The sequence below is a fragment of the Rhamphochromis longiceps genome, linkage group LG6 (assembly GCF_057381845.1).
Source record: "Rhamphochromis longiceps isolate RC_006_pf linkage group LG6, R_longiceps_female_GT1.1, whole genome shotgun sequence".
Classification (NCBI taxonomy): domain Eukaryota; kingdom Metazoa; phylum Chordata; class Actinopteri; order Cichliformes; family Cichlidae; genus Rhamphochromis; species Rhamphochromis longiceps.
Window position 1 is genome coordinate 27005330 of NC_140562.1, and position 23836 is coordinate 27029165.

At 38.1% G+C, this 23836-nt stretch overlaps 1 protein-coding gene across 17 annotated transcripts in view; it reads left to right on the forward strand.

Moving 5' to 3' along the window:
* Window positions 1-23836, forward strand: part of camk2d2 (calcium/calmodulin-dependent protein kinase (CaM kinase) II delta 2) — a 51552-nt gene extending 27716 nt beyond the window's left edge. For 3 of the 17 annotated variants that reach the window (XM_085409984.1, XM_085409974.1, XM_085409978.1), the window contains exons 4-21: window positions 1335-1389; window positions 2490-2555; window positions 3094-3166; window positions 4726-4828; window positions 5421-5504; window positions 5729-5823; window positions 6199-6321; window positions 6513-6596; window positions 6859-6901; window positions 9159-9199; window positions 10629-10688; window positions 12088-12132; window positions 12409-12457; window positions 12927-13025; window positions 13761-13836; window positions 16444-16538; window positions 19800-20025; window positions 22235-23836. In XM_085409984.1, the coding sequence (XP_085266110.1) occupies window positions 1335-1389; window positions 2490-2555; window positions 3094-3166; window positions 4726-4828; window positions 5421-5504; window positions 5729-5823; window positions 6199-6321; window positions 6513-6596; window positions 6859-6901; window positions 9159-9199; window positions 10629-10688; window positions 12088-12132; window positions 12409-12457; window positions 12927-13025; window positions 13761-13836; window positions 16444-16538; window positions 19800-20025; window positions 22235-22238 (1421 nt within the window). In that variant the 3' untranslated portion in view covers window positions 22239-23836. Of the gene's footprint in view, window positions 1-1334; window positions 1390-2489; window positions 2556-3093; window positions 3167-4725; window positions 4829-5420; window positions 5505-5728; window positions 5824-6198; window positions 6322-6512; window positions 6597-6858; window positions 6902-9158; window positions 9200-10628; window positions 10689-12087; window positions 12133-12408; window positions 12458-12926; window positions 13026-13760; window positions 13837-16443; window positions 16539-19799; window positions 20036-22234 lie in introns of all 17 variants that reach the window. The other 14 variants (XM_085409976.1, XM_085409981.1, XM_085409983.1 and 11 more) reach the window with 9 other exon arrangements.

The following is a 23836-nucleotide window of genomic DNA, read 5'->3' on the forward strand; positions in this document are numbered from 1 at the left end:
GTGAATTCAATTCTGGATTTAACAGGGAGCCAATGAAGGGAAGCCAATATAGGAGAAATATGCTCTCTCTTTCTAGTCCCTGTCAGTACTCTTGCTGTAGCATTTTGGATTAACTGAAGGCTTTTCAGGAAGTTTTTAGGACATCCTGATAATAATGAATTACAGTAGTCCAGCCTAGAGGTAATAAATGTATGAACTAGTTTTTCAGGGTCACTCTGAGACAGGATATTTCTAATTTTAGAGATATTGCGCAAATGGAAGAAAGCAGTTCTACATATTTGTTTAATATATGCATTGAAGGACATGTCCTGGTCAAAAATGACTCCAGAGTTCCTCACAGTGTTACTGGAGGCCAAGGTAATGCCATCCAGAGTAAGTATCTGGTTACATACCATATTCCTAAGATTTTCAGGGCCGAGTAAAATAACCTCAGTTTTATCTGAATTTAAAAGCAAAAATTTGAGGACATCCAGATATGTATGTCTTTAAGACATTCCTGCAGTTTAAAATAATTGGTGTGTGTTATCTGACTTCATTGATAGATAAAGTTGTGTGTCATCTGCATAGCAGTGAAAGTGTGGATACTGTATTGTTCTTTCTTTGTCATTTTTTTGTGTTAAGTCATTTTTTGCTCCTTTTTAGTTTGTTTTTTTTACTGTTTGGGAGTTGACACACTCTCTAAAGAGATGGTATTTTCAGGGGGGGGGGGGGGGGATGGGATGGGAGGAGAGAAGCTGCAGAGAGGCATGTAACAGTGCAACTCTGCTTCCTGGTCCCAACTCTGGATAGTCACGACTTAGGGGGTTTAATAAATTTGGCCAGATTTCTAGAAATGACAGCTGCTCCATCCAAAGTGGGATGGATGCCGTCTCTCCTACCAAGAACAGGTTTCCTGCCAGCAATTTAAGGAGAACATGTGGTCCCAACTACAGAGTCTGACATTGTTTTGGCAAAGTTGCACATGATTCAATATTAGTTCTAGTAACCTTCAATTGACGTAACTGGGTGTCATAATTGCCGTGATGTGAATTATAATTTTACTGAATTTATTTTTAGTATTGTAAAGATTTTCATAGACATATAGCTACTTCCAAAATAATTTAGGTTTTATTATGGGAAAGCGAGATTTCATCAAACGACAGCCATCACTATTGACAGCTTTACTATGAAAACTTAGAAGTCATCTATTATTAGTAACATGTTCTGAGATGTTTTAAGTGTTATATTGTAACTTTGTTGACACCGCTGCACACTGCTGGTCTGTTTCTGTTGGCTGATTTTTCTTTTCTCTGTCACACTTTTCTCTCCTTTTTTTTATTTGCGCTCCTCCACAGTAAGACTCCATGACAGCATATCAGAAGAGGGTTTCCACTATCTGGTGTTTGATCTGTGAGTAACACTCATTCACACATTCTGTCAATTCTCTTCACCATACCAATTTTTATATACTATCTCTTATTAATGTTAACACCCTGTATAGAAGAAGCTCAGTTTTTACTCTGAAAGCCATGACCACTGGAGGGGAAAAAAATTCAGGGTTAAACACATTCAAACAAGATATCTGTAAATACCCAATTATATTAGAGTCCACTATGTTAAAGAATTATTATGGCAATTATTATGGCACCCTTTTGTTAGAATGCTAATAGCCAGTTACTGTAATTTGGTGAGTTACTTGCAAACATTTTTTTTCTTATTTTCGTTTGGAACGTTCCACATTCCAGTATAGCATTATTCAGCTGTCTGTGAAGGTTCTCAGTCATCCAGGTCATCGTAGTCAAAGGAGCTTTCAAAGAATAGTGTCTGGACTTCTTTAAGTTGCTTGAAGATGTTTCACCTCTCATCTGAGAAGCTTCTTCAGTTCTGAAGAAGCTTCTCAGATTGTTCAGCTGCTTGTTAATGCAAAGGTCTGAAAGATGATTCAAGTGGCTTTCAACATGGCACAGTTATTGATCTTAGAATTTCAGAAACTGCTGAGATCTTGCCACAAAACCATCTATTGGGTTTACAGAGAATGGTCCGAAAAAGAGAAGCTATCCCTTGAGCAGCATCAGCAAGGCCCCCCGAGTATCAACTGATATAAATGCGAAACCCAGCTAAGTATCTTTGCTAAACAATTTATCCATTTATGACCACAATGTGTCCATCCTCTGATGGCTGCTTCCAACAGGATAACACACCCTGTTAATATAATCTCAAACTCGTTTCTTGAACTTGACAATGAAGGGCGTTCACTGTCACCAGGTCCAGTAAAACACCACTGGTATTTGGTGGAATGGGATATTCACATGATGATTGTACAGCTGACAGAATTAAGGCAGCACTGATGGCAAAAAGGGGTACAGAGTCGATACTACCGAGGTGTAATAGTTGAAGTTGCCAGTGATTTTTGTAATTGAGTCCATAGAAAAAATGACAAGTCTGTTTCAGTTTTCATGACAGCCAGAATCATGAATACACTAAATAATGATCTCATTCTCTCTTCCCAGGGTGACAGGAGGGGAGTTGTTTGAAGATATAGTAGCCCGGGAGTACTACAGTGAGGCTGATGCCAGGTAACACATACACACACACGCTGCTGAGCAAAGCAGCCATTATGCATCTCTGTCTGTTACCCGAGAGAACAACTGTGTGTGCCTATATGTGTGTTTGTGTGTCTCACATATGGTTGTCTCAGAGGTGTGATATAGTTACCTTGTCTCAGGGATCTCGGAGTTATTTATAAAGATGATTAATGACATAAAGCCTGCAATATTAATCATACACAACCTACCTAACACTGCCAGCTTTATGCTGAAAAGCTGCATCTCGAGGGAGAAAGAAAGGGGTGTGTGTGTATATCTATGTCTTTATGTTATGCATGTCTTTAACTTTAACTTTTTGCAGAAATAAGTTCCCATCATGAGGCTTAATATCACATAAATCTCACATAAAAAGTTTGATGACGAGAACAGTGTTATGAATTAGGTTATTCTTCTCTTCTCGGTTATTTTCCCTAGTATCCTCTTTTAAAATATATTTTTTCTTGATTTTTTTCCCCCTCTCTCTCCTTTTAATTTGATCCATCTCATTCCTCCACTTTCCCACCCTCAGCCACTGCATACAGCAGATCCTGGAGAGTGTCCATCACTGCCACGTTAATGGAATCGTTCACAGGGACCTGAAGGTTTGTATGACCACAGACATTGCTGCAACCTTGTTGACCAAACAGACAGACAAAAAGTCCTGACTTGGTAGCAACAGAGAGAAAATTCCATTTTGTCCTTTACATATTTTTGTTTTGCTTCTTTTATGTTTTGTTTTATAAAATAAATAAATTAAATTCTCCATTATCAACCTTCTTAATTATTACATTGTTCATTCTTTCTTTTGAAGGCAATAAAAGTAATAAAAGGCAATATATTGCAAATATTTGATTCGAGCCTACCAGATTCCGACACTTCTTCTTGCCTGCTTGTCTTCTTCTATGTTAAGTTAGTATGCGTGGCTAGTACCCCCCTGCCTGCTCGTGTAGAGAATGAGGAACCTCTTCTAATACCTCTAATATGTTGAAGACAGATTGAAAGTATGTTGACGTTATCATGGCAGTAATTTTGTGAGATGTATGACTGTGTAATGTAATGCAGTGCTGGTTAAAAATAGAGGCAATCACAAGACAGACACTCAGAAATGATCCCCATTCGCATAGTTATGTAAAAAATTATGTTGAGATGTGAAAAAAAATTTTAAGGTCATGACTATTCCAGTGGTAGCCCGTATTCTCACAACTTGCCATTAGCATTTTGATGTTAAGCAAAGAGGCAGGAGAATGCTAAAAAAAAGCTGTTTTCAATGTGACTAAATGGATTGTGAGCTTGTGCCTGCAAAAACACCCCAGAAAGAATAACCAAGTTTGAGATTTCCATTCTGTGACTAGGATTTCCTTTGCTGAAGCAATTTCAGGTTTTTACATGCTTCAAAATTAGGACGATTTATTCATCGTTATGTTAATCGTTATGTAGCTGTGTCTAGTTGTCAGTTACTGTCTATGTCCTGTTGAGTCATACGTCTGCCATAAAGTGACTGCTCACAGGCTGCCTGTGTTTTGAGTCTCTAAATGTTAGGAAATGCATTATTCATTAGAGCACACTGTCTAACTGGCCTTAGGTTAGCAAAGACCTTTCTGCACCTGCGCCTTTGTTAGTGCGTATGTGTTTAAATGTGTGTGCATATATGTGCATGCTGTTGGCTTTCATAAATTTATGATGGTGCTAAATTGTCTTAGTGTGCAGTGTGTGTCATTATACATATGTGGCTGAGAGTCACTTGTTTTTACACCCACGTCTCCTGTTCCACCACAGCTGCCCCCTGTATCCTTCTCCCTGCAGTGTGCACTTTGTTCCTGCTCATGGATTCTAATAGTAGAGTGTTTTTTTTAATTTACACATCACCTCTACTCCCTTTGAATCCATGAGGCTGGGGGAGCAAGTCCACAGCTCCAGTGTGAAACATGTCCGTGGTCACGTAGAGATCTGGTCCCGTGCACATTTTTGTTCTCTGTCATTGATGTGGCAGAAAGGGAGTTGCCTCAGACACTGATTTAAGAGCAGCTTAGTGTCACTGACCTCTAATGGCTTTGATTGGGATTGCTATGGCTAATCTGATCTTAGATCTGTGTCTGTGGGCAGCTTGTTCCCAGAGCGTGTGACCTCTCACCTCTAACCTGTTTGACTCCGCCCCCCCCAGCCTGAGAACCTTCTATTGGCCAGTAAGCTGAAGGGGGCGGCGGTCAAGTTGGCTGACTTTGGGCTGGCTATCGAGGTACAGGGGGACCAGCAGGCATGGTTTGGTGAGTATTCATCCATCCATTTTCCAACTTGAAATAGCTGATTGGTCAAGCAAGCAATCAGTAATGATAAATAATATTAAGTCAGCCATATAGATGTTTGACAATGTTAGGGAAGTTTTGGGGCAATACTAATAAAGGGGGATTTAGTGTTAATCTGTTGAGAATCTCTTTAATCTCGACAAGTAGGGGCACATACACCAATTGGTTTAAATGTCCCATAGAAACCTTTCGTAGGCTTCTTTTTGTTCATGAACTGGACAGCATCCTGGCCAAAGCACAACGTGATAATAGATTTCATGTGACATATTGGAGTTATTCAGTTTTCCAAAGAACACTGTCAACAAAATATTTGGCAGGAATAAAGAGTTTCACACGAACCACCCTAAATCCACAGAGGGTACATGGCAGCCAAAGCCTTGACTCCTTGTGAATAAAAATGTTACAACAGATGTCTCTTAGCAGAGTCTCTTATTCAAAATAAGAAAAAGTGAAATTTCAAAAATCAGCATAAGACAACACTCATTGTCTCACAGTCATTTTACGGCCTGCACGAACCTGCCTTTCCAAATATCCTTTCATATTACTCCTCCAGGTTTTGCAGGCACCCCAGGCTACTTATCTCCAGAAGTTCTGAGGAAAGACCCATATGGGAAACCAGTGGACATGTGGGCCTGTGGTAAATAACATTCAAATTGTCTCACTGTAGCTGCTTGGATCTAATACTGGGTCCAAAGACATCTGTTTTTTTTTTTTTTACAAGGACTGAAACTTTAAGTTGTTCTGAGTGTTTTGTGGAGTGCTAAATAAAGAAACCTCATGTTGTTTTTTAAAATAAACAAATAGTATCTGAGTATAAAGATCTAAAATGCATGGGTTTGTGTGCATGTCACTTTGTTCTAGGTGTTATTTTGTACATCCTGCTGGTTGGCTACCCTCCCTTCTGGGATGAGGATCAACATCGCCTCTATCAACAAATCAAGGCTGGGGCCTATGATGTAAGCATATATACATCATCCAAAACTGAAAAAACTAAATGGTAAATAAAGTCAGACAAAACAAAAAGTGACATTTTATTTTAGTTAATTTGCACATAGGATCATTTCATCATCTGGCCATCTGCTCAGTTTTCCTGTAGCATCATTGGGAGCTCAGGACACAGCCACTGTGATTTTTGAATTGGTATAGGCCTTTAAAGATTTTTCTCTCCACTAATATAACATCTGAAACCTGAAATTGAAAATTGGATAATAATTCTGATGTTATCTCCTCTCTTCCTGGCTTGCTACAAATACAGAATCCTCAGAGCTCTGTAGTTTTGTATTTGTATATATGCTGTATATATGACACACTTTTTTTTTTTTTTTTAACAGTTCCCATCACCGGAGTGGGACACTGTAACTCCTGAGGCCAAAGATCTAATTAACAAGATGCTAACCATCAACCCCAGTAAACGCATCACTGCTGCAGAGGCCCTAAAACACCCCTGGATCTGCGTATGTGGCAAACACACTCCCAGATGTTGGAATATTTGCACAAACACACACACAGATGCACACAGAAATTAAAAAAAAAAAGCATGAACACACACAAAAGGTGACAGTTGCACTGCCCACAAAATCGCAGCCATACATTCTTCTCACCCATTGTTTCCATTCCTTCAAATCCTCTCATCTTCTCCCTGCAGCAACGGTCCACTGTCGCTTCCATGATGCACAGGCAGGAGACTGTGGAATGCCTGAAGAAATTCAATGCCAGGAGGAAACTCAAGGTGAGACTTCTGGCAGTCCTTCATGCTTCTGTTTATATAGAACAATCCATCCAGCCATTTTTTCCTCTCCTTTTCTGTTTTCCTTGCTCAAGACTTCTCACTATAACTTAAAATGATTGCTTGTTCTGTAAAGCCTTCGAGTTGTCCTTTTGCTATGCTGCTCTTTCTTGCTACAACCTTTTAATCAATCTTTCTTTCTTTCTCTTCCTTCCTTTCGCCCATCATCATTTCCTTCTTCTTTCCTTCTTTTCTGTCAATGCAGGGAGCAATATTGACCACTTTGCTAGTCACAAGAAACTTCTCAGGTATGTCTTTCTCAGCATGGTGTCCAAAACCTGGTTTTCCCAAACATATTATGTTAAAAATTACAAGCATTTGTCCTAAAAAACAAAAAAAGAAGAAGGAAAAAACAAAACTGGAAGCTAAAAAGGCGTTACAGCTGTTAAAGAGATCTTTAAAAAAGTGGGAATTTATGAACTTATCCATCAGTGTAATACCTGCAGTAGAGGATGCGGACATGAGTACTGGCAAATTAAAACTATTATGGATGAGATTAACAAATTACTGAGGTGATATAAAGCTATTATACTGCTTTTTTTAATAAGCTAGTAAAGTTTGATTAAAAACAGTAATGAGCAGAACCTGCCTCAACTTTAAAACTTTAAGGGTTTAAAGGGTTAGATTCAATCTAAGGCATTAAAACACCAAATTCACACATTAGTATATATTAACCAGTGAAGACAGTGGTAGACCAACGAATCAAGAGGTAGATACATAGAGTATAAATGGTTGTAACCAGCCTTGTCTACAGCAGGATATTGGTGATGGTATCGGAAGTACTAGGGGAATAAACTATGAATGTTGTAGGTAGTACACTGACTATGGATAACTATTTCAAGCCCACTTAAACTAACCTGAACTATTAAACCTTAATAACTGATAATAATTTGGTTAAGTACTCTCTGAAAAGTGAATCTTCTGCTGCTTACACCATAAAAAGGTAAAATATGGAGAAACTCTAAGTTTTAAAATGAAATAAAATTGAATTTTAGAAGACTTTAAAAAAAGAAACTAGGCATAAGAATGCCATTGCTAAACACGAGTCATTTATATTTTTCAAGCTGTTTTTCTACCATTCTCTCTCTATTTTGACGCCAAACTTTTTTTTAAATATACATTTCTTTTGACCTATCTCATATTCTTCATGCTCTTATTAGACTACTTTTGCTTTTCATTCTACAGTGAAATGCATTTGTTCATTTGTGTCTCTTTTTATTTATCAGTTTCTTCCTTTTTCAATTTTCTTTCCTTTTTTGTTTGAATTGTGGTAACCATTTGAGGTAAGGATTTTTGGAATGACAGTGAAATGTATGAGGTTGAGCCCAACCAATAAGCATTGGCATTTAGGTCTTATTTTTCATTTAGAGTCATGTTTCCAAAAATGTTGGGACACTGTGTAAAATGCAAATAACATTTTTTTTATATATATAACTGACAGTAGTGTAAAGATGTATAAAATGTTAAAGGTGAAAAATGTTGTGTTTTAGAGAAACGCATCCAGATCACATTGTTTTCAGGAAAGTTCTTGCTTATTTCAGAAAGACAGCATCTATTACAACACCTTCCACTTGCTTAGCTGAGCTGCCTGCACTCCTGACATGTTATCCACTGAAAACCTCTGGCATATAATCACATAAGAATTCAACACAAGAAGCCAGAAACTGATGAGAAGCTGAACTCATACATTAAGCAACAAATAGGAAAACATTTCACCTTCAAAGCTACATAACGTCTCACTCCTCCTCAGTTCCCAACTGACATCAAATTCCAAATAAGCATATGCTTGTAATAAATGAAAAGCAATTTTAAAAAAATTGTCAAATTGCCTTGGTATTATTTTCAGTTACATGTGTAGTCTAAATGATTTGTTGATAATTTAATTCTGGTTGTATTTTCTGTTTATACTGTGCCCCTACATTTTTGGAAATAGTGTGGAATAGCCAATCGCGCATGCATGAAAGTATGACATTTGGCATTTTAAAGTGTACTACAGAATCTCATCCTTGCATAAGTGCTAATTTACAATCTCAGAGAAATTTAGAGAAAGATGCAGCATGGATTATTGTAATGCAGTTTAGTGTTAAGTTTCTATGTAACATCGGAAAATAAAGTTAAGGAATAGTGGTGGGAGCATATGCGTAGGTGCAAATATACAAGTGCATGGGTATGTGGGCAAATGTCGACTTAGGAATGTTGTGTGTGAGCCTGTTGGAGATAGTTGGTTAGATTAACCTTTTCATCACCTGCTATATATACACCCAATTAACCACCCACCCTTCAGCCCTGACATGTGAGTAAGTATGTAGTAGGATAACAGCCTTGCAGAAGTTATGTTATTTGGAGCTTCAGTTGGATTGCATTATGGATCTTGCAGTTGGATCTTGCACCTGGAGTTTGGAGATAAGCACAAATTGATATGCTTGCTGCATGTTTGTGTAGCCTCTGGCACAAGACTCTCTTGAACCTCATACTGAAATGTTGTCTCTGTCTTTCCTTCTACAGCAGCTAAGACTTTGCTCAACAAGAAGCCAGATGGCGTTAAGGTGAGCTGCTTTGCACAATGAAGAAAATGCTTTGTTTCTTGCATTATTTTTGTTGGAATGTTTAGTGTCTGAGAAGCCATATTGATTATTATTACTACTGTTATTATGCATTTTGCACTTAACAACATTATCATTCAGGGACAGTCACTCAAAGATGTGGGAAATGGGTATTATTTTCTTAGCTTTCCTAGTTTTCTTAGCTTGTTCGTAGCTTATGTTTCTGGTCTCATCATCCTCTTTTTAAATTATTGATCTTTTTAGTTTTTGTATTTATTGAATTTACCTAAACTCATGTTTTCCATAGTCATTTATAGTGTTTCTTTAGAGTAACATGATGCTCTAGCATACACGGTTTATCAGTGTGCTTGGTATCAGAGCACATTAGGTCAAAGGTCAATAACAGTCTCTCTTGTTGTATCATGTGATCTAAGGCCGTATGTCTTGGACACAAAAAGCACAAAAAGGAGCACAGCTGTCAACTGATCACCACCTAGGAGTGAGCCAGATCAGATGGTGAGGAAGGTTCTCAGACAGACCTGGAAAAACCCAAACGACTAGTGAGGGTGAACTGGGAACATCTGGTTGAAAGCCCCTGTGTGTAGTGCGTTTAAATCTGGAAGGATTCCTCTTGCTTCCCAGAGAGTCTGGAGACACAGAGTCCGAATGAGCCTTGTTAAAGATTGGAGGCGGAGTGTAAGACAGCAGGAGGGGGGGTTTCCATTTTCAAAATGAGGGACCGGAAATTGTTCTCCAGTTATTGGGGTATCACACTGCCCAGTCTCCTGGAGAAAGTCTATAACAGGGTGCTGAACAGGAGGCTCCGGCTGATTGCTGATTCCATTCTTCACCTTTGCAAAACTTTCAAGAAGGATCATGGGAGTTTGACCATCTTGCGTACATGGGATATTTTGGAATGTATATGTACATTGTGGAAACTTTGAAAAGGTTTACAACCAGGCCATCTGGTATTTGTATGAACAAAGGATGCGCTGTCCCCGCATTCTTCACATAAAGTCAAGAATGTTCTCAGCTTTTGTTGGGCTCTAGGGTTGCCCCCTGGCTCCAGTCCTGTTTTTGATTTTCACGAATAGGATTTCAAGGCACACAATCACAAGCATTTGCTCTGGGAATCTCTAAATCTGTTTGCTCTGTTGGCTTCATCAGAGTGTGACCTTTAGGACACATTAGAGTTTGTTTGGTTTTTTTTCCAGCTGCCTCTGATGTCTCACATGTCATTATGTTAAATCCTTTTTTTTTATCATCTCCATAATTTAGTTTTGCATGGTAACATATAATAGGAACTGAAATTAGAGCTTTCAAACAGAAGAGTTGGGATGATCACTTTGGTCTGTAGCCGATGTGAGAGAGTGTGTGTGTCTGAGAAGTGTGTATGTGTCATGTCCCTCCCCTCTACACTGCCCCCCTGCAGGTCAACAACAAAGCCAACACAGTGACCAGTCCTAAAGACACTGGCCCTGCCCCTGCACTGGTATACACACACATTCTCATCTACACTCACAGCTTCTTTCACAAAACTTCTAGTACCTGCCTCACATCCTGTGGAGGAGGTTCAGGTTCACCCTTTCCACATTGTAAGATCATATTCTTTTTGATCTCAACCTTTGATAAGAAGATTTCAACTTTTAAAAAAGACATGTAAGGATATTGTAGTAACGTGGGGTGAAATACATGTCTAGCACCAATAATAGACTATCCCTGAATGAAATAGTGCATATAGACCTTTGTAACTGTGCAGCATGTCCCAGCTCCAGATTTTTTCATCAAGCTATCTATGAAAGATATTTATAATTCAGATTGATGTATTTATGAATTCATTCATCTGAATTAGCAGTGCATGCATGGGATATATACCGCTTGGCCAGTTTGGATTTGCTGAATTTATGCACCGTTAATGTTGGGTTAAAGCAAGTTAAGTCTTTATATACACACGCACACACACACACGTTTGGATTAAGCTCTAATGAACATGAAGTTCTGTGGTTAGGGTAACCTCTACCTCAACCCCCCCACTTCTTGTGTTCTTGTATTTCTTAAGAAACTCTTCTTCTTTTCTTGCTCTTTTCATTTGTACCATGCATGAAGTCCTTTCATGTCATTGTACTGTACATCTGTTAGATATGCAATTAAAAGTAAAATTGCTGACAGTAATCCACATGTGCATTTTGTAGGATTTGTTACTGGCATAGTTGGTCTGTGCATGACTGTAAGGATTGTGAGGATAGTTGTTCTTTGGGCATGGTGTCTGCTGTCTACGTCAGGCCACATGACTGCCACTATGCATGATGTCAAAGACTTTCTGTCCTCCCATTTGCTGTCAAGTTGATTACGCATGAACACATGCACATGACATCTGTCTTTCCTCTCTTTCTCACTCCATCATCACACACACACGCCCACCCCCAACACACAAACACACATACACACTCACACAAGGCCGCTGATGTTATAATCTTATGTAATCTGGGTGAGTGATTAGAAAGACTGAGCTGGTCACCAGGATCAATTCTACAAAAACCCAGACATGTGATTACCAAGTGAGGGCACTGGCTAGGGCTGCTGAGAGAAAATCAGATGCAAAAAAGACCACACAATACAGAAAGAGTGGAAAGAATGAGAAATACAATAAACAAGAAATTGACGCACACATTTGAATTTGGTCTCAGATACATTGTGATGAATAGATTTACAGATAGACAAAGTTAAAGATTGTAATGAGTAATTGATGTAAGTGGTTGGCCATCTTCTTGACCGTCAGTTTTAGAAAATACACAAAATACATTTTCTTCAGAGGTATCTGCCCAATCATAACTTTTCTTGCATTGTTGAAGTATTTGCTCCCACAAGTGCCTATTATATGTTTTTCTTAGGAACCACAGACAACTGTGATACACAACCCTGTGGATGGAAACAAGGTATAACATAAACAAAGTTCACTTTCACTGATGGCTACATTTAATATTAAGTCTGTTTGCTCCTGTACTATAGACTTTCTTAGTAAGAGCTAACAGGAATGTTTTCCAATTTACCAACAAGAATAAAGCAAATTTGCTCATAAATCAGAGTTTATGAGACCATTTAGCTTTTAAAACTCTCCATTTAAGACTTAATTGTATTACAAATGCATGTTGCATGATATCATTAAAGAAGCATGTATTATGTGTCCATAATCTTTTTGTCATTTTTGTCAGGAGTCAATTGAGAGTGCCAACACCACCATTGAAGATGAAGATGTGAAAGGTAGTAAAAACTGTATGGTTTACAGACTTGCAGATCTCTGCTACACTGGTAATGTTAGTCAGTCCTCATGATTTCCAGTCAGACTGGTCACTCCCATCTGTGTTTTTCTACATCCTGCTTTGTTACGCAGTTAACAGCAGGTTAACTACTCCTGCTCCCATTTAGCTTTTAACTCTTGCAAAATGGAAATTGTTCTGTTCTTTCGTTGTCTTCTCCTCCAACTGCATCCATGTACTCCTAGGTTAATACAAAAATGGGAACACATGCTGCTTTTGTGCCCACCATTTTATGTTTTTATTATTAAATGTTTCCACTCAGCATTTTTTTTTACTCTCCTTTTATGTGTTTTTGTTGAGAAAATCTTTTTTTCGCTATGTCTCTCACCATACATGATTATCTTTGTTACGTCTTCTGCCCTTTATACACACTGGACACCCAATCATTCAATCATTCAATCATCCCATCTCAGCCCTTCGTCTGGGCAGCTTAGTGAGTGGTATCTTGAGTTCTAAGAGCCGTTCCTCACAGATGTCTGACTCAAGACAGACTCCCAACTCCTCAATTCAGAGTAAGTCCTCCACAATGGGGAAGATGCCCTATTTTGCTTACCCAGTCATCCCTGTGAGGTAGTGTTCCTTATATATAAAGTGTCTCAAATGCCATGCTCGTGATGTTCAGATCATATCCTTTTCTTAGACCACTGGGTGTTTGCAGTAGTCTGTGATTTAAGAAAGTTACTCCTCAGTGACTATCCCTTCTTCAATAAAATGAAACCTCTGTTTATGACCCTATTTGCTCCTTTCGTCTGAAGGTGAAGGACTTCTTACAGTTTTTAAAAAAAAATATTATTTAACATGTCTGTTGTTTCACAAATTGAGTAATTTTTTCAATATCCCCCAGCCTGCACCAATAACAATAAAGGTAACTGTCAATATTACTTAGTTTAAATCGCTTTTACAGCAAATACTTGCATCTGACATTGGTTTGTCTTGATTCATTTGAGATTTGTTGGGTGAAATATATTGTCATCCTGCATTTTTCCTGCCTGATATCACTATTAGTCATGGGAGGCTTTCTTCCAGCTTTTTTTTTTTTTGGACTCAGACATGAATGATCAAAAATGTTGTGAAATCCTTTCTTGAGCGCCTTCCATTTCTAATAACCTTAAAATCCTGCAAATCCGTAGAGTAGAACTCATCTGAAGCTGATTTGTAGCTGCACTCTGAACATTTGCCTGAAATATAGTAACAACACATTTATTATGCCAGTTTAGCTGATGATTTTCTGTGATCTTGTGTTTTAGCTCGAAAACAAGAAATCATCAAAGTTACTGAGCAGTTAATTGAATCTATCAACAATGGAGACTTTGAGGCCTACGCGTAAGTTCCCTTCTGTTCACGTTTTCCCAGTAACATAACTATAATGTGTATATAATGTGGCCTAATAAACACAGACTCTCTTCCCGCATTTAAGTCACAGCTCAAAACACATCTGTTCAAACTGGCTTATTCGCTTTAGTGCTGATTTTATCTGTTGTCAAGTTCTGCTTTGCAATTTTAACTTATTGTATGTATTCTATGACTATTGCTTCTTTTATTAATTCTGTTCTTTTGTAAGGTGACCTTGGGTTTTTGAAAGGCGCCCTCAAATAATATATATATATATATATATATATATATATATATATATTTATATATTTATTAGGGGTGCAACCATACACAAAATTCACGGTTCGGTTCGATACTTTGGTGTCACGGTTCGATATTTTTTCGATACAAAAAAAATGTTCATGCCTTTTTAATTTGTCATTTATTAAATTTTCACGGCACATTCCGCACCACATCTCTGTGCGTTCATCATTTGTTTGAAGCCAGCTCACCTCCTGCAACTACTTTTCCGAGAATACGCGCTTCTTTTGTGGTTCGGACTCCTTCTGACATTTCTTTGGAGGTGGAGGAACACCAAAGTAATTGCTTAAAGAAGCTTCTTCGACATCTTTAAAATAGTTCTAAACAAATGTCTGTCCTCCTCCTGAAAATCGGATGTATGCAAACACGCTTTGCAACTTCTTATCTTGTGCCTGTTTTTTATTTTGACAGCGAATGCACACCTGCGGACCACTTATGTGCAGCCCTGGTTATATAGCTCGTCATATTGCAGCCACAGAAATTATTTTGTCCATGAAACCATAAAGCTGCACTTTCTTTTTGCCTTATAGTCTGATTTGTCATAACTTTTCCGTTTTGTGGTAAGCTTTTCTTTGGCTCTCACTTCTTCACCCTGACCTGTCTTATTTGGCTCAGCAGAACTAAAATATTGTGGCGAGCTCAGACAAGGAGGAGACGGAGGTATCGTTTGGTCTTGCTTCCTGTGAGCTAGCCAGGGAGCACAGCCGTTTATTGACATCTGCAGAAGAACACTGCCGCTAGCTAACTGCTCAGCGCGGCAACAGCACAGCAACAACAACAACAACAACAACACACAGGGCGCCCTCTGACCCCGGAAGGACACACTGTCGCAGCGAGAGGGCGTCACCCGTCACTATGGCAACATAAACAAAACATAACTGTACAAACAGAACCCCGAACAGCCCTGACCCACTACAATATATATCCTGCTCCTTTTACACACGCACTAACATAACGCTCAGCGATTCTCTGCGCGATCAACCTCTCACATGTTTAAGCTTGCTGCGGGAGATTTCACTTGTCATGTTTGCATAGTAAGCTAACGATTGATAAGACATGTCAGAGAAATTGGTGCGCAAATTATCATCACTCACCAATCAGTGCTGTCGCTCTCTATACACAGTTTGCGCGATTGCAAAGTGAAAGCAAAAAACAAGCGCAAATTCAAACGCGATTTCAATATGTCACATATTGACAGTGGCTCACCGATGCCAATGACATAATTACCCAGCTACATTTCTGAAAGAATGCAAAAGCATTGACATATATTTTTCCTTCCTACGATAGGCCGACGGACAGGGCAGAGATAGATTTTGGTAGCCCGACTGGAAAAATCGCTAGCCCCAGGACGTCGGGCATTCGATTTTGCGAGCCCTGTATCTGATTGAGGAATCACTCATCTTTGGAAAAGAGAGTTTATTATAGAGAAATGGCTCTTTCCAAAATAAAAGCTATACTATACGCTTCTTCTGGGCTATATTCTCAGCAGCATATTAAACATATCAGGTCCCCATAAGGAGAATCATGTGCTAACGGCTGTCTAAATGACTCGGGTAAAGTTTGTAGCATGCGTGCTTGTTGTTTTTGTCTGCTTCCACTTGTCTTTGCACTAGGATGATGTCGGCGTAAATGTGCAGTCATATTTGTTGTGTTCCCACTAGTGCTGTCAGCGTAAATCTCGTTGAAATGACGTTAACGCCACAACACGGCAAATCTCCGTTAACGAGCTACCACGGATCGCCCTTGCATGGGGCTGGACGGCCAACACGTTAACGAGCTAACTGCGCTAACACACTAGCTCCCACCCATGTAATTGAGCATTGCCTGGCACATCCAACATACTGTTTTACTTTAGTCCATGACGCGCTTACCTTCAGGGTCATACGTCACATGAAAACCAAAATAGTTCCAAACGCCAGATCTGAATGAGGGTGGGGGAGGTTCAATTTGCCATGTTGCAAGGAGAGCTTAACTTCTGTCTGCTAGCTTGCCCTGCACTCAGTGAATCTGCGTTTGACTACTCCGCCTAGGCTGCACTGTCGAGCGCTGATCCACTGAGCGCTCAACACAGACAGCATCGTCAGAAGGAAAGTTGATAAAATAAATTAAAATTTTATTTTGTATTGTTCGATACATATGTGTACTGAACCGAAAGCACTGTATTGAACGGTTCAATATCGATACGAGTATCGTTGCACCCCTAATATATATATATATATATATATATATATATATAATTTCATAGACTTATTTGCTTGTCTTCTTTGCTGATGCTACATTATGTTTCTGGTGGAACAGGAAAATTTGTGATCCTGGTTTGACTTCCTTTGAGCCTGAGGCCCTGGGCAACCTCGTGGAAGGACATGACTTCCATCGCTTTTATTTTGAAAATGGTAGGTTCAAGACGATTAATTCTAACTTTAGAAAAAAAGCTGCTCTAGCAGTATCTTGAGGACTCATATGGAGAATTGCCTGCAATTTCTGCATTTCAAAAGAAAATCGATAAACTACTAACAACCTGGGTAACATTTGACAAATTAAAATGGAATTAGAAAGAGAATTTGCAGAATTAAAAAGAGAATTTGAAGAGAACTTTTGCTTATGCAAAAGATATCTGCAACTAAAATCTACCAGCTTTTAGTGTAAGAGTTAGAAACAGCTGGCTGACCTCGAATCAGCATTTGATACTAGGAGTAATTAAGGATTATGTTTAAGTAACAGTACTGGAGTCTTTAACCTCCTAGGACCTGGTGTCCACATATGTGGACATCACATTTTGGGTTGTCTAGACCAAAATACAAAATTTTGCTCTACCAGGGCCTGATATCCACGTACGAGGCCATTCTACTGCCACTGTTCTATCAAAATTTAAAACGAATGTCCTCATATGTTGATCTCATTTTTCTCAGAAACAAAAGTCAGGTAAAAAAAATCTGGTAATTCTTTGTTTTTACATTCATCAGGTCCCAATCAGCCCAAATAGCAAAGAGAAATTAAAAATGCATACCATGAAAGAGTTCGGGTCTTAGGAGGTTAAACACAGAGAGTTAGTATAAATATGTTTGCTTACATTGGTATGACAAGATGAATGAACTAATGCACAAGTTGTTTATCTCAGTCACAGTCTGGAGAACTGTTGATTTTTCAGCAGGGGAGAACTTGCATGTTTACATTAAATGTTCTGATGAAAACATATGGTTGAAGAGACCAAACACAATCAATATACTACACTGGAGGAACAAAAAATTTCATTTTGTAGTTTGTTTTAATACAAAGTCGAACATTAAGACTGCTAACTAATTTTTTTGAATCTGCATTCTCCATCTGGTGGTTACTTTGCTGCTGGAACAGCTAAATTTCACCAATGAGGGACAATAAAGGATATTTCTATTCTAAATAACTGCAACTACTAATCTGAGCTGTCAATAGAAATCCCTCTTTAGGGAGCTGATAAAACAGAAACAAGCCAAATAAAAAAAGACCTTGAGGATAGAGCAGGGCGATATGGCCAAAAATATTTATCACGATATATATTTGAAAATTTGCGATAACGATATAACTGACGATATAATTGATGCGAGACAAAATACAACTCCACAACATTACTAGCGCAAAAAGACAACCTTCCATTTATTTTCACTTAAACAAGAAGCTGGTTTTTATGTACATTAAAGCTTTATAAAAATGTAACAGTGCAAATGCAAATTCCTTGCTGAAAGTTTAACCAAAAGGCATTTCCAGTAGAAATGGGCTGACATATCCTGAGCATAACCATGTATAATATCCACTGAAGTTAAAAAGAGGTGCTTTGCAACATTAAACTGCAGTGTGCAGTACGTATTTTTCGGACCATAAGGTGCACGGGATTATAAGGCACATTAAGCGAAACAAAGCAGTCAGATAAATCAAACTTTATTAAACTCATTCTTCTTGCTTCCTCCAATTCTGTACCATTGATTCATTAATGTTGAATTCTCTGGCAGCTGCTCTATTCCCATGTTGTTGCAGTATACTAATGACTAACCTCGTATTGTGGATGGATTATCTCAGTTGTTCTCCTGACTGAAGTTTGGTCCGTTTACAGCATCCTGCCATGCGATTGCATTTGTCTCTAACCATGAGGAACCTTAACGTTAACTTTTATAAGTGGAAAAGTGTTAGTGTTCGTCCTCCAGCTTCACTGTTTATGTTATGCTAACATAGCTGTGTCGCTAGCGATCACGTAGCACATCATTATATACCAGCTAGCCCAACTTCAGTAACCCTACAAACGTCACTGCTGTTTAGTTTTCTGTCTTCATTTATGTTGGAAGTGATAGCAGAGCTGTACGTTTGATTTTTTTCAGAAATCTCTCAGTCAGAACATGCTATATCATGCTTAGGTAACTAGCGAAACTAGCGAGCTAACTTCCGCTAGCTTCCTGCTAGCTTCTAACTCCGTTAAATGTAATACATTTTGTTTTCATGGATGCCTGGAAGTTAAACTTCATAGTTACACCTGGTAAAGCAGCAATGCTGATCGTTTTATTAAAGATGAAAGAATTTAGACAGTTTTTAACTCTTAGTGATGCTGCAGTGTTCGTTTGACCTGAAGTATACGGAGTTTAGGACCCAGATTACTCCCAGATTTAAGAGCATCTTAGTCCGACAAATACGACAATAATGATGGCCGCTTGCATGTTCTGCAAAAAAATGTGCTTTGTCGTGTATCTGACGGACAAACACCAAACCAGTTCCACATCACGGAAGTTGCACCATTTTTACAAACCAATTCTGGTTCATCTGTTTCACTCAACAATCGGCCATGTGCGTATGAAAACAAAGGCACTGCGCATGCGCGTTTTACTCATATTCTATCGCGATATTTCATTTTCCTATCGTTGCCTAACATTATACCGGTATTACCGTGAACGGTATAATATGGCCCAGCCCTACTTGAGGAAAACAAATGTATGACATATTAATCTTCTTTTCAACATTCACACTATCAAGTACATCTGTGCATGTCAACACCAGTTCATAAATTTGTAAATAGTTGACTTAAGCTTGTCAAAATGATAAATGTGTGCACAGAGCTATGGAAACTTTTATTTGGAGGACATAATGCACAAAAAAGGGATAATATGATTAAGATACCTAAAATAACAAAGTCCAGTTCACAACCAAGGAGTTATTCGGATTGTTGAAAGACAATATTATAGGAACATTACTGGAGTTGGACTGGATTGTTTGTCCTATATCAATAGTTAGTTCAGTTTGTTCATATTTGCTGCTAAACTACAAGGGCATTGACTAACCTTGGAGCAAAAAAAAAAAAATCACTCATGAATAATGACTGCTATAAATGGCAGAATGTCCTCAGTCTGGGTAAAAATAGTTCAGATAAACCAGATATGCCCCAGAAACCTCAATCACTTGGCAACCCCATGCTTGTCCACTATCCAGCATCAACATATGGAGACTTCACTTGCTCTGATTTCATATCAGTTAATACTCCAAAGAAGAATCAGCATTTTGTTTTTGATGCAACTGTATCTGCTGTATAATATTAACATAAAAAGGAGCAATTCTTAGCCAACTCTGTGTGGAAAGTGGGGAAATACTACCCATAACATTCACATATTGTGTGGCATCTTTCTCTGTTTCATTTGCAGCATTGTCCAAAGGGAATAAGCCAGTTCACACCATCCTATTGAACCCACATGTGCACCTTATTGGGGAAAATGCAGCATGTATTGCCTATATTCGGCTGACCCAATACATGGATGGCAGTGGCATGCCTCGCACCATGCAGTCTGAGGAGACCCGAGTTTGGCACCGCCGTGATGGAAAGTGGCAGAACATTCACTTTCATCGCTCTGGCTCGCCCAGCATCCCCCAGTAAGAGACAGTAAGAACTGCAAAGCTGAAAATGTGTTTTAGGAAAATAGATGTACCACCTGACTAATGTAATGCAGCTGTGGGCTCCGGGGTATGATCACTGTTGGCTGTTGCACCTAATCAATAGAGGGCACACTCTCTGTGCTTAACCAGCCGCATAGCTTATTTCAGTCAGTAATTATAATTATCTGTTTAAACACTTAAACATCTGTTTGACATTGAATTTATTTTTTAATTATCAAACATTATTCAGATGAAGTTGTAGGAAATGATATTACAGAATATAACCAACAACGATCGTGGAATTATGCTTAGAAAAATGATTCTGTTTATCTGCACCTATATTCTTCTACTCTTTTAAAAATTAAGGTATGAGGTTTCATATACATACTACCATTGTGTGGAATTCGAGCTCAACATATTCAACTTCAATTCATGTTTTGATCAAGCTGTAGTACATTGGTATAAAACTTGCCGTTGTCCAATGTAGTGGATGAGACAAAGAAACAGAAAAGGGGCAGTCAGAAAACCTTGAAGACTGTTTTACATATGCACTATTGCATATATAGTATTACAACAGAAACGGCGAGAATGGAATTATTAAGTAGAATATGAAAACGAAGCTGTCGTAGTACTTTAAGCAGGAAGCATTCTTTATATTTCTAGATGTTAAATGCTTACCTCTAGAGAAACATTCTTGCTTCTGCTTGGTGAAAAAAGGGAGGTAACCAGGATGAGCTGTTCGATGAAGTGTGCGTTCTTTTGTGATTCAGCGACATCCTTTTATTGTTAGAGCAAAAATAATTATACCAGGCTTGGCATTGTCGCTCTTGAATTTCCCCGAAGTTTCCTTACTCCTACTAAGATAAAAAATAAGTACCAGCTATCACTTCACTATTGAGAAAGCAGGGAATTTCTGTATTACGGTATGATGTAATATTAATTTAACCACAACCCCCCTCTATGTCCTGGGCTTCCTACTCTATCACTTTATCAAAGCTTCAAAGCCAATATTTGGTGTGACCACCTTTATTCTCCAACACAATCTGAACTGTCTTAGCTAGCTTTCTTCTAATATCTTTAAGTGGTCTTCAGGAACTGTTTTTCCACAAGGCTCTCAGTAACAAGGTGCCTAAAGATACAAAAGTTAGTTCTTTGTTCATTTCTCTGTTATATGTAGACAAACACTGGTTAGTTAATTCTGTCAGCAAGGTACCTTTTTATGAATGAACAATTCATAGTCTCATTTGTGTGGCCTAATAAGTAAACACAAATCAAAATAAACCACAGCAGCAACAACAACAAATCATCTTCTGAAAGTGGCCAGGTCGAATAACTGTGCAAAGAAAACAACTGAAAAAACTTCAGAAAGCCAGGAGAATTATTGCTAAAGACCAATTTGGAAAGAAAGAAAATCTGGCTCCATGGAAGCAAAATATTATAAATGCATGGTGGCTCTATATGTTTGGACGGTATTGTAGCTAGATTATGTAAACCAGTGCTACGAGCACCGGTAGCTAAAAAGTTTCTGAATGATTTTTGATGATTTTTTTCTTTCTTTCTATCTGGGAAGATTAGAATAGTTTATAAATCCATAAATCCATAAAGCCTGTTTCAGTTTAACCGTTGTTTTTAATTAATTGCATGCTCAAAAAAACGTTTTGTCTCACTACCATTTCTTCTTGTTGCATGTTGAAGCTCTACTTGGAACCTTGTTAAGATCCAACCATGCAAAATATGATTTTTTGCCATTTTCAAGTGTTCTTAAACTTTTGATCGGGGCTGTTTAATGCGCTGAAACTGTAGTTGTATAACATAAAATATCACCTTAAGCATTCCGTGCAGACTTTCTTTAAAAGTGAAAGAACTCCTGCTGATTTGTTTTGAATTGAGAGCCTGGGAAATGTTCACTTGGCATGGCATGATCATAATATCGTGTATAAACTGTTTGCTTTGCAAAGGTTAAGTATAAATATTGGCATTATATTTGAACACACCTGTGCAAGTGTCTTGTTGGCATTTCTGGGATATTACCAGTAAACAGTATCGCAGAGCTGTTTGCATGCCAGTACCATGCCAGTACTTTTCACTTTCACTGATGTGTGCTTTTCATTTCATGCCATTACATGGCTTAATATGTTTTCTCAAAAGATCCTTTTTATGCTGTCTTGTCAGCAAAGATTCACATGGTTGCTCTCTGTCTTTTCAGTTAATGGAACATCAACATGTGGTCACATAAAAAAAAAAGAAAAAGAAAAAAGAACCCTCATCAGCAAATCTAGTGGAGTTCATGACTGCTCTTTGACCCCTCCATAAGGATATGACATACCACAGGAAACAAGTATTACTACATTTTACTGTTATGGCATTTTATTAATGGACATCATTCGAAACCACCACTGGGTGGCTGCACACCGTATTTGGACATTATGAAACAAGCATATTGAGAAAAAAATCTTTTTTGTTTGTTTTTTTAAGATGTTTTGGTATGCATTTTAAATATAAAATAGAGATGTTTAAAGATCTACAACTGTAACCTCTCCCCAAAAAATAGTTATGTATTTTTATGTGTATTTATGTGTGTGCAATTCAAAAACATTTGGAAGATCAGAATGTTAAAAATTGAGCTTGCTTTAGTTCTGGTGATGTATATACATTGTGATTGTTGGTTTAAAAACACAAAACACAACAAAAACAAATACTGAAATTGCTATTCTTGCTATCAGAGGACTTAAGAGTTTACGTAAAATCCAGTTTATGAGCTACATTTATGTTTGCTATGAGCTAAGTCATACTGTTTAAATTGTCAGATTTCAATCTATAGTACTAATTTAAATGTAAAGAAAAGCAGAGCAGCTTACACTTGCGTTGAGATATGTTTGCCTTTATATAAGTGAAATAAGAAATAAGAGAATGTAGCATATATGTAATATATGAAAATCCAAGACTATTGTGTAGTGCATGGTGGGGGGAGGGGGGTGTTATCGTGCTAAGATCATATGAAACTATTATATCTTCTGTTTGATTTGTCAGTCACTGACTTGTTTGTTTGTATTTGTTAATGTTGTGCATCAGTCCTGTCCAAATGTTTCTAATGTCCTCCAGCATCATGGAACTGTTGTAAAAACAATAACATTGTTATTGTTACCATCCAAATATCGGAATCTCATATCTAAGAGGAGGAGAATAAACTCCGGGTTGCCGAAGCACCACTTACATTTTGTACAAAAAATAAGACGAAAACAAGCTCATTTTTCATAACGTTTGTACTTGTATTGTATAACTGTATGTAGGGTTTCTTTTGTCATTTTATTCTTGTCATATCAGTGTGTTATTTTGCCAATTGCATAGAGGTGGTGCAGATGATGAAGATGGCACAAAAGCACTAGAAGGTTTGCCTTCTGTCAGGTCAAGTGATACAAACTGGTGGTCGGACTAATAGGTCTGGAAGCACTGTAATGAAAAAGTTGCACCAAGGCAAGAGGATGGTATCAGAAAATTGAAGGAGAGAAAGTGCAATGGACTGTAATAAATGTTGGGATGTCTTCCTTGGCGATCAGTGCTTCTGCTAGCCAGTGGTCTTACCACTGCAGGACAATGGCAGTGTCTTTGTCATCCCTACTGTTTGCTCTTTTCGACTGATTTGTCTCTTCTTTTTTAAAAGGGAAAATATGATAAACATTTCTTTCGACAAAACGTATGATGTCAATGCAATGCACCACTCCTTATCTGGTGTGTAACTGTTGCCAGCATGGCAATGGATGGCTTAACATGTTTAAGAAATAAATAAATCAGCTAAAATATGTGATAA